Source organism: Pyrus communis, chromosome 10, assembly GCF_041283825.1.
Source record: "Pyrus communis isolate YQ-2024b chromosome 10, ASM4128382v1, whole genome shotgun sequence".
Lineage (NCBI taxonomy): Eukaryota > Viridiplantae > Streptophyta > Magnoliopsida > Rosales > Rosaceae > Pyrus > Pyrus communis.
In genome coordinates, this window is record NC_142574.1 from 16,937,006 (window position 1) to 16,949,197 (window position 12,192).

The 12,192-nt window shown below is 35.3% G+C and overlaps 1 protein-coding gene across 1 annotated transcript; it reads left to right on the forward strand.

The window, feature by feature from the left end:
* Positions 1 to 6,811: 6,811 nt before the first annotated feature.
* Positions 6,812 to 7,391, forward strand: LOC148693617 (uncharacterized). The gene has a single exon (XM_088678592.1). It carries the CDS (start codon positions 6,878 to 6,880, stop codon positions 7,265 to 7,267), a length of 390 nt encoding a protein of 129 aa, XP_088534718.1. The 5' UTR covers positions 6,812 to 6,877; the 3' UTR covers positions 7,268 to 7,391.
* The last annotated feature ends 4,801 nt before the right edge of the window (positions 7,392 to 12,192 follow it).

Here is a 12,192-nt window from a genome sequence, read left to right on the forward strand (position 1 = left end):
TTGTGAGTTCCCAAAAACAAACCCGTGAGGGAATGGTAAGCCCAAAGCGGACAATATCGTGCTACGGTAGTGGAGTCGGGCCCGGGAAGTGATCCCGCCCCGGGCCAGGATGTGACATATAGGTTATACATTAATTCCCATATTAAAAATGTTATTCATCATATATTATCATATATTTTTCATTGTGCGTAAATTTCTTTATATTTATGTATATGCATATTACGTACATATGTATATTTAGATACTATAGTTACGTATCGATACATTTGTACTGACACATTTATATCAATATATTCGTACTGAAAGTTATGTACTGATACATTTGTACCGAAATTTACGTACTGATACTTCTATACCTATGAGTAAAATAAGGTACCTAAAGTTATGTAGTGATACATTTGTACCAAAACTTATGTATCGATACTTCCACACCTATAAATAAAATAAGGTACCGAAAGTTAAGTATAAATTGTTTTTGTTTTGTTGTTGAATTTTTTTAATAATAAGAATGTGAATTTTTATTAAATTTTTATCTATTAATATGATTGGAGCACAAAAAAAATACATTTATTATGGATGGGTAAAGAATTTCGAATGGCAACATAAATAATAAATGTGCTATAACTTCTTATATGTTAAATTTTAAAAATAAAGAATGTGTCAACAATGTGATCAGTCTAATATATTTGCGAAATTTTTACTTTGAGAATTGTTAGTCGCACTCTAAAAATCTAATTGTACACTCTTCATAAGATTATTTTTTTTCTAGTTATAAAAAAATTGAAACAGTTAAATTTTTAAAATGCTAATAATAGTTTCCTTTACTTTTTAATGACTATTTGTGACAGCCCGTCCCAAAAACATTTTAACGTACGTGTGAAAAGACAATTTTGCCCCTAGTTCGTTTTCTTTACGTTTATTGGTTGTTTTTGTGTGGTGTTGGCATGTTTTGGACCACACACTCACACTCCCACACTCCATACCCTTCTGTCCCTTTCCCTGTGATTGTCCCGAGCCCCATTCCTCCCATTTCCTTTGAAAACGTACGGACACACACACAAGCACACTAAACCTCCACAGATCGAACAAACCAAGCACATTTTCGAGCTCGTGAGACTTGCAGGAGTGCAACTATACCATTTCCAGGTAAGAACATCATCGTTTTCACGTCGAATCCACAACGTCCGATTTTGGGTACTGTTCATGCACACGTGATTTCTCACGTTTTAGGAAATTTCAAGCTTGTAGGAAGCTTGGTGGGGTCCCAAGGAGGCTCGGAGTGGTTCGTTTGAAGGATTTGGACGTCGGGATCAATAGATTCGAAGTTGGCCGGAGTTGGGTTGTTTTGACAGGTGAGATTTCGTGGTTTTTAACCCTTGAAAGTAGTATAATTGTGTTCCTCTAGTTCTAAGCTTCATTTTGGTACCAATTTTGTCAAATTTGGGTGAAAAACGAGGAAGATATCGAAGTTTGAAAATTTTCCAATTTTCCGGCGCCGGCGACGGCGCCGGAGGCTCGCCGGAGAAGGAGACGGAATATTCCGTCAAGTCTGACGGAATATTCCTGATGCCGTTGACGGAATCTGTCAAAACTGACGGAATATTCCCTACGGCGTCAGTTGACGCCGTCAGCGTGCCAGGCACGTGCCTGCGCGTGGCTGTGCCTTGGCCGGCGTGTGGGGGCGAGTGCGGCAGTGGAAAATTTTTCTAAAAATTTGGGTGTGATCCTGAGGTTGAGTAGAGCACGTTGGTATATTCATTTGCCCCATTTGAGCATTGTATAAGAAATTATTACGAAAGGTTGGTTATGTGCTTTAAAATTAACGTTTTTGTAGTTGTTTCGCATATAGGTGATACGTATCCCGAGGACGAGCGTGGTCACTCGAGGCAGGGGGCTACGACCCTTCCACATACTAGTGAGTGGGCTTTTGGTTTTCCGTATATACCTATATACATTTATTTTCCCAGAAATTGATTGAAAGAGTTATGTGTTTCATGCCATGCACTATATTATCATTGTTTATGCATCATTACGTGCATTATTAGTTGTGTGTGTGTATATATATATATATACACACACATATGCATATCGGGTGCTGTGGACGCATAGGTAAGTGCTAGGTAAGTGTTATTCATATTTACATTCAGTAGCGATTCGAGATGCGTAGAGAGCTCATAACCTGCACCCCCGGTGTTAGTGCTCCCGCCCAGAGTAGGGCACAGTCCTTCACGTGATGTTTACCTCCCGCACCACACGCTCAGCTTGGATCCAAGTTAGGTGCACAGTCCTGTTGTACAGACCACTTTAGGTGGTTCCGACTCGTAGGTGACCTGCGATTATTCGCACAGCCTTCACGTGATCGTAGCACTAAAGCGTTTATATGTATTACACTCATGCCTATCGTACAGACCACTTTAGGTGGTTCCGACTCATGGGCAGGTTTAGTATTGAGATTGAGATTTGAGCTCTATATGCAGCCGTACAGGTCACGTTAGGTGACTCCGGCTGCCAGATTATATGTTATTGATATGATTTATACCTGAGCACTTGCATTTCATTATGAGGTTCCGACATGGCATATTCTTGAGCATAATTGGTATATCTATATACATGTACATATGGTTATTTTCTGGGAAGTATACAGGTTTTACGGAGAGGGGTTAGAAAGTATTTATTAAATGGTTTTCGAAAAACTTTGTTTTTGCCCACTCACGCTTTTGTTTTGCGCCCCTCCAGGTTCTAGTTGTCTAACAGGTTCGGTGGTTTCCCAGAGGGCTTTCTCGGCATTTCTGACAGACGATCACCAGCGTAGGGTCACCTTCGGGTGTACTGTTGTCGTATCATTTTCTTTTGGACTGCTGTAGGCTTATTGCTCTGAACTTGTGTCTCACTTACGCTAGCACTTATTTCTATCACCTTATGTATGCTAGTTTTTAATTATTCGTACTTTTTGCATTACGATTTTATTAGCTTCCGCACTGTGCACGTGGCTTCGTCACTTTCGCGTGACGGCCAGCACGCCCGGATCTCGGTCGGGGTGTGTCACTATTTCTCTATACGTGTGAGCTAATAATTTATAAAGGGATGTAATATCCACATACCCTTTTTTACTTCTCTCACACTTTTTTGGTTTTCGGCTGTTGGATCGAATGAATTAAAGAAAATCAACAGACAAAAATTAACAAGGGGTTTGTGAGAAGTAAAAAATGGGTGTGTGGATAACACACCCCTTTATAAATTATTAGCCCACACATATAGAAAAATAGTCATTAAAAAGTAAAGGAAACTATTATTAGCATTTTAAAATTTTAACTGTTTCAATTTTTTTATAACTAGAAAAAAAAAATCTTATGAAGAGTGTGCAATTAGATTTTTAAAGTGCGACTAACAATTCTCAAAGTAAAAATTTCGCAAATATATTAGATTGATCACATTGTTGACACATTCTTTATTTTTAAAATTTACCATATAAGAAGTTATAGCACATTTATTATTTATGTTACCATTCAAAATTCTTTACCCATCCATAATAAATGTATTTTTTTTGTGCTCCAATCATATTAATAGATAAAAATTTAATAAAAATTCAAATTCTTATTATTAAAAAAATTCAACAACAAAACAAAAACAATTTATACATAACTTTCGGTACTTTGAGAATTGTTAGTCGCACTCTAAAAATCTAATTGTACACTTTTCATAAGAGTATTTTTTTTCTCGTTATAAAAAAATTGAAAGAGTTAAAATTTTAAAATGCTAATAATAGTTTCCTTTACTTTTTAATGATTATTTTTCTATATGTGTGAGCTAATAATTTATAAATAAAGAGAAATGACTTCATACGCCACCAAAACATTCACTCCCCCATTATCTATATATAAAGCCAAATGGAAAAGTGAATAGTAATTTTGGTGTCAACAAACTTCAACAAAAATATTTAGACAAAAATGCCCCCATGACAAAAAACTTCAAAGGCGTCCCGAAATAATGCATCAAATAAGGCAGGGGTATTTTCATCATTTTAACAGTACTTTTTTAATTAGTACCTCACAATAGGCTAGTAATAATGTGATTCAATTTCCCTATTTTTAAACACGTTTAAAATATCTTAAGAAACGTGTAATGTCGGTTATAAAAAAGGTCATTCATACGTGGATAATAATGTGATTAAAATTAGTTGTCAAATGATTTTTTTTCTTTTTTTAACAAACGATATTATTTAAACTAAGGGGGAGGGGGTGGGCTTAGCTTCACAATGGGCTAGCAATAATAAGATTCAACCAATTGTTTATTAAATATTATTTTTTCTATTTTTAAACACGTTCAAAACATCTTAAGAGGCATGTAATGCCGGTTATAAAAAAGATCTTTCGCACACGGATAATAATGTGATTAAATTAGTTGTCAAATGATTGTTTTCTTTTTTTTAACAAATGATATTATCTACACTAAGGGGGAGTGACACACCCCGACCGAGATCAGGGCATGCTGGCCGTCATGTGGAAGTGACGTACTCATGTGCACAGTGCGGAAGCTAATAAAATAATAATAAAAGTACGAATAAATAAAAACCAGCTATACACAGTGTACGAATAAATAAAAACCAGCTATACACAGTGTACGAATAAATAAAAACCAGCTATACACAGTGTATAAACATACATGTGCAAGCGTAAGTGTGAAAACAAAGTTCAGAACACGAAGGCCTAATGCAGTCCGGGAGAAACAACACTACAAAAACACACCCAAAGGTGGTCCTACACTGGTGATAATCTGTCAGATATGCCGGGGAAATCCTCTGGGGAGCCACCAAAAGTGCTAGCCAACTAGAACCTAGAGGGGCACAGAACAGAAAACGTGAGTGGGCAAAAACAAAGCTTTTTAAAAACCATTTCATAAACAAAGTTCTAACCCCTCACCGTAAAACCTGTATACTTCCCAGAAAAATAGAATATATACATATATATAAATCATGCTAGGAGATATGCCATGTCACATCCCGGCCCGGGACGGATCACTTCCCGGGCCCGCTCCACCACCGTAGCACGATATTGTCCGCTTTGGCTTACCATTCCCTCACGGTTTTGTTTTTGGGAACTCACGAGCAACTTCCCAGTGGGTCACCCATCATGGGATTGCTCTAGCTCCCTTCTCGCTTAACTTCGGAGTTCCTACGGAACCCGAAGCCAGTGAGCTCCTAAAAGGCCTCATGCTAGGTAGGGATGGGAATATACATTTAAGGATCACTCCCCTGGGCGATGTGGGATGTCACATGCCATGTCAAATGCCTCTAAATAGAATGCAAGTGCTCAGGAAATGTCAAATCAATGCCATGTAATTTGTCAGCCGGAGTCACCTAACGTGACCTGTACGGCTGAATCTAGAGCTCAAATCTCCATCTCACTAACTATATCTGCACATGAGTCGGAGCCACCTAAAGTGGTCTGTATGACAGGACTGGGTGTATAATAAGTACGCTCGAGTGCTACGATCACGTGAAGGCTGGGCGAATAATCGCGGGTCACCTACGAGTCGGAACCACCTAAAGTGGTATGTACGACAGGATTGTACACCTAACTTGGATCCAAGATGAGCGTGTGGTGCGGGAGGTGAACATCACGTGAAGGACTGTGCCCAACTCTGGGCGGGAGCACTAACACCAGGGGTGCAGGTTATGAGCTCTCTGAGCGGAAGCACTAACACCAGGGGTGCACGGCCACACGTTCCGCCCACGCGCAGGCACATGCCTGGCACACTGACAGCGTCAGTTAACGCCGTCAGGAATATTCTGTTAAATCTAACTGATGCCGTTAACGCCGTTGCCGACGCCGGAAAACCAGGAAAATTTAAAAACCTTGTATCTTCTTCGTTTTTCAACCAAATTTCACAAAATTGGTACCAAAATGAAGCTTACAACATGAGGAACAAATCCATACCACTTTCAAGCACTAAAACCCACAGAATCTCGCCGGGAAAACACCACCAACTCCGGCCAAGCTTGTAACTCACGATCCCGACGTCCAAAACCTTCAAACGAACCACCCCGAGCCTCCTAAGGACCTCACCAAGCTTCCTACAAGCTTGAAATTCCCAAAAACACAAGAATTAACGTGTGCATGAACAGTGACCAAATCGGGGTATCCCGAGTTCGACGTGAAAACGAAGGTATCCTTACCTGAAATGGGTATGGTTGAACTCCTAAGGACCTCACGAGCACGAATATGTAATTTGTTTCCTCGATCTATGAAGGTTTCAATGGTTTTTGGGTGTGTCCGTACATATGGGGATAGAAATGGGAGAGAGAGAGGGAAAGGGACAGGGATACGGGATTGGGAAATGGGTGAGGGAGTGTGGGGTCCAAAACCAGCCAAACAAGACCCAAAAACAACCACACAACGGAACAAACATGCTAGGGGAAAAATCGTCATTTCACCCCTACGGTATGAAAAGTCCAGGACGAGCTGTCACAGGGAGGGGGTGGGATTAGCCTCACAATGGGCTAGCAATAATGTGATTCAATTAGTTGTTTATTAAATATAATTTTCTCTATTCTTAATGTAAATTCTATGGAGACAAATTTTATTATGTGAATTCAGCTGTTTTAATTGGTTTATGAGGAGTTTGTTCTAGCATGATCTAAGATTATTCTTTAACTTCTAATATTTGAGTTTCTTTTTGTTAATTTACGCATATAAATACATTTAAAATGTGTAAATCATGCGTAACATGCCGTGATTAAAAAAAATGTCTTCTGCATGCGCGTGAGCGTGTGCATGAAGGCTAGTTTGTCTATAAAACCACAAAGACTTCAATTCATGACCACCTTTTGAATTTGTGCCTATCTTTCAACAACTAAAAAACCTTGTCTTTAAATCCCATGGCTTATTATGGAAGAAGCCCAACCAGCTCCTTCTTAGAAGGGTTTTCTCTAAGTCCTCTGCCCTACCCAGTTCTACTAATCCTAGCAGTACTCTCTATCTTTTTAGGCATCTCATGGTACTCCTCCATTGAGTCAGCTGTGGAAGAAGTTGGACTGCAATTCAATTGGGTGTTTTTGCTCACACCAGTAGTTCTCATCTTCATTGTGAAGGGGCTCTCATATATGGATCCTGATTGGCTCTTCCCCATGTCGCTGTGGGAACGACGCCGGAGGACTCACCATATACCTTCAGAAGGAAGCTCACCTTGGGGTGTTGCTGCTTTCATTGTGCTCTTACTTGTTTTGCTGAATTACCAGTCAATTTTTCGTGATAGCTGGCTCTTTTAGTATGTGTATGTAATAGTACTGTTTTCTTATGCTCTAAGTTCTTCGTTTTGTATCTGTATATTGGAGTTGTATACAGTGAAACTAGATCTTCTACAACAAATTTCTATACTGCTTTTGACTTTCATATTAATCACAATACACACTTTACAAAAGAAAGAGAAGTAGATTTTATGTTGCCTGATTATGAATTTAGATAACACGTTCAAGAAAAAATGAACATGATTAGTGATTTAAAATATAAGTATCCTATGTTGTCAAATAGCCTGTCAATAAAACGTTTCCCTTTAATTATTCCTTTTATATACTATATGATCATCTTGGTTTTTGGATCATTCTATATGATGTTTAATTATTTCATTAGCCGAATTTGATTTCTTGGAAGAAATAATTAATCGTTACAAATTATAGACAAACTTGGTACTGAAGCTAGGGTGGTTGTAGTTTGTAAGTGATCATATAAATTGAAATTGAAATATATAAGTAGGTAACATATTTGAGTATGCAAAAAATTACCCCACATAGGAAAACGAGTTATCAAGAATTCGGCAATTTTCTGATCGCGTTGTTAATTATTTTGGAGTGAAACTTTCGTGATTAAATTAAAGGTTTGTTAAGTTCTACAAATATTTATAATGTTGTCCAAACCTTGCGAGTGCAATGAAATGACTCATTTTCTTGATCAGTTTGCTGTTAATGAAAAAGTTTGTTCAACTAGTTAGACTGGTTCAGAATGGCTCATGAATCGTATTAAAAATGAGGATGTTACTTCTTGTTACAACAGTCAAAGTACGACTATAATATTTTTTTTACTTGTCGATTATTTTTTTCATGATGTAGGTAAACATTAATGAGTCTGATCAAAAGCATTAGATAAGTAAATCTTCCTGTCCTTGAAAGTTTAATGAAATAATGACGTGGTTTACTTCTAGCCACGTTTACTTAAACTCGATTTTGATCTCTACTTTGTTTCCTATAATTTAAAAATCATCATTTTACTCCAGTACACTCATAATTGGGTCCACTTTGCCCTTTAGAACTCAATTTTAACCTTACCTTGCCCTCTGAAACTTGAAAGTCGTTAATATAAAATTCAAAATTTGCTCCATTTTGCCATAAATATGTTAATTTCTTATGTAGATTTGATTTGGATGTACCAAGCTAATCAATTTCTTTTCAATTTTTTATCTCTTAAATTTCTTTTAAACTTTACATATCTGATTATTGAATATTGACACATAATGAAATTTTATAACCAAATTTATTGCACATATAGCATAGTTTTACTAAGTGTAGGGTCTCACATATATTTCAAGATGCGACCTTTAAGTTTTAGGGAAAGGTAAGAATCTATAGGTTAAAATGGAACAAATTTTAAATTTTAAAAGATAAAATATTGACTTTTGAGGTACACGAAACAAAATGATTTTAAATTAGAGTTCATAAGGCCTAGTTAAAAATAAGCATAATTATATTTAGAAAGTTGGAGCCACCCAGCCAAAAGGCCGGGAATTGAGCCTCGTAATCCGGGAATTTACTGTTTCCAAATGTCTTTTCCTTTTCTTTTCAGCTGTTTGTTTAAATCGGTCATCTTTCACATCTGTAATCGACTTAGAAAATAACTGGTAAATTTTTCCCCATGTTGCAAGAGCGAAAATTTGACTATGAATTATATTTTTAACATATAAATATGCAAAGAGTGTTATAAATACTAAACAGAAAATGGAACAAATATTTTTACAAAGCTGGCTAAATTTATATAATTTACAGAAAAGACATTATCAAATGCCTTATCATCAGTATACAAAAATGGTTAACTAGTATTCCCCCTTTGACAGTGATCCTAAAGAGTCCACTGTTTATATACACAAAAAGAATGAGGAATTCATGTTAGGATCAACTATTTACACACAAAAAAAATGTGAATCAATACTTATTTGTTTTGGATAACATATGCCAACATCCTTTAACACATGAACAAAAGTTTTTTGGTTGAAGCAGTCACAGCAGAAAAAACAGCATTGATCGTCAGAAAAAAAAAAAAATAGGAAGTTAAAAATGAAAGAAAAAGAGGAGAAAAAACAGAAGCCGAAAGCAAAAAGAAAGGAAAATAAGACAGCAGGAAAGCAAAGAGAAATAAAAGAGAAGGGCTTACAAACATACGTTGCTTTATCACATTTTTTAATATTTTTTTGTCCTGCCACCAATTTTTTTTATTATTATTTTATCTTTTTCTGGACTAAAAGAAAGAGTTGTCGTGCCACGCCGGGTTTAACTCATATTTTTTAATATTATTTTTTTGCCTTACGAAGGACATGTCGTGCCACGCCGGGTTTAACTCACATTTTTTCGAGATTTTTTTTGCCTTACCATCAGTTGCTTTATCACATTTTTTAATATATTTTTTTTCGTTTTGCCATCGATTTTTCCTGCCATAAGTTGCTTTATCATATTTTTTTGTGGGAGACGGATTGTTTGCCCTCCTGTTTAGATGCTCTTCTCATTCTCTTTTATTTTATGAGATCCCGGTTAAGCTACGTTAATATTTTATATTGATTTTTTTATAGAGAAATAAGACAAAAAGCAATAAGAATATAAAATGTTAACGTAGCTTAACCGTGATTGTACAAATAATAGGGAATATAAAGGGCACCTAAACAGAAGGGCAAACAATTTGCCTCCATTTTTTTGTCCTGCCACCAATTCTTTTATCTTTTTTCTGGACTAAAAGAAAGACTTTTCGTGCCACACCGGGTTGAACTCACATTTTTTTCAGATTTTTTTGCCTTAGGCCATCTCCAAACGAAGGGTCCAGAGGGTCGAAAATAATCCGAAAACCGTCTCCAACCGAGGGCTAAGCTAGAGGGCTGTGGAATCTAAGAGGGCCCCACGAAATCGGAGAGGGTTAGAGGGCTGGAGGACTGGCTGCATGCAGCCAGCCAACCAACCTAAGGCTGGCCAAAAAAATAGATTTTTTCTGTCGATTATAACCGATAGGATTGCTAAAAAAAAAAAAAAAAATTGAATACAATGGCTAGTTCAGCTAGCCGTTGTATTTAATTCTTTTTAATTTTAATTTTTTTGGTTTTTTGGACCAATTTTTTTTAAAATTTTTTTTCTTATAAATACCTAAATCATTCATTAATTTTAAGTTCTAATTTTTTTGGTTTTTTGGTAGTTTTTAAATTTTAGTTGTTGGATTTGAATTTAAGTTGTTGTAGTTTTTAAATTTAAATAATAAATTATGTTTGCCCCTATGATCCTTTGGCCCTCGGTTGGAGACAGTTTTTTATGACAGGGCTAAAATGAGACCTATGGCCCTTTGGCCCTAAGTTGGAGACGGAGGCAAATATCGTCATGTACTGTTCATTAAAATATTAATATCTTGAAGAACCAGAGGGTTAAAACGAGCCATCTGTCCAGCTCTCGGTTGGAGATGGCCTTACCATCAGTTGCTTTATCACATTTTTTTAATATTTTTTTTTTTTGTAAGAATTGTCATAAAAGTAGAGCAGGTGATGCCGGGTTTAACTCACATTTTTTAATATTTTGTTTGCCTTACCATCAGTTGCTTTGAAAACAGTTTTAAACGGAAAATTATAATCTGAGTTGTTTTCTTTTTGTAAGAATTCTCATAACCCTGAACAAATATAAAACTTTACTGCAAGCTTTGGAGCTAATCGGGTCACATTCTCCTTCCTCTGCAAACAAACAAATCAAAATTCGATGCCGAAAACTATTAAATTATTATTATTTTATATACATATATTCATATGCAAACAAAACATAGTCCCTCCGAAAAAGAAAAAAAAAAATATTCCATCCAACAAAAGATTCAGGAAAAAGAAAAAAAATTATATACTTGATGATAAAGAGCTTGCAAAGACGCAGAGAAAAACTGGAAATTCGAGCAACGACTTTTGCTGCAACTAAAAATCAAAGCAGATCGGAAAAGTACACCCAAAGCTTAAAAAAATTAAAGGGATACTTTAGATGCAGTCCTTAGTCCTTAACACTCTTTGACTAAAACCTTAATGGTATTCAAAGTTTGATCAAAGTCCCTTGATTTTATACGCCTCATTATTTTACTATTAATATTTATAGTTTTTTTAGTTTTGACATTAATTGTTTGATATTTTATGAGATTTATAATCCTATAAATTTAAAATCCCTCATTATAATACTATCAGAAACGACTACAATAAAAAAATTCAAACATTTTGATTGAACATTTCACAAAAAAAATTGGTACATTTCACATATAACAAAGTGATACATTAATAAATAAGAATGGGTACATTATAAATAAATTAGGGTACAAATAAAAAATAAAAAGTTATGAGTACAAATGAAATTTTAAAAAATATGGGCGTAAAAAGAAATTAATACATGGGTACAAATTAAAACTAAAAAGAAAATACTACAAATTAAAAAAAAAAAGGTTGCAAATTAAAAGTGGGTACAAACTAAAAATATAAATATATGATGCAAAGTTTAGCCATAAAACATCAATATACCATATGTAATTTTTCTATCATTGATTAATTATACAATATCACGTGACGGTAAACACATGGGCACAAATACAAATAAAACTTTAAAAAATATGGGTACAAATTAAAACGGAAAAGAAAATTGGTACAAATTAAAAAAAAAATTGCAAATTAAAAATGGGTACAAACTAAAAATAAAAATATATGATAAATAATTTAGCCATAAATATAAATATACTAATTCTAACATTTTTAACACTAAAGGAATATATTTTAAAATAAAAAATATTTTATTATTGAAATAATTAATGATGTTATTAATACCCAAGGACCTTGATAAAAAATTGAAAAGGAATAATGTTCTAATCAATGGAGTAACAAAAGGAGGGATGAGAACCTAATTTCTCCTAAATTAAATCACACACAATCAGAAAA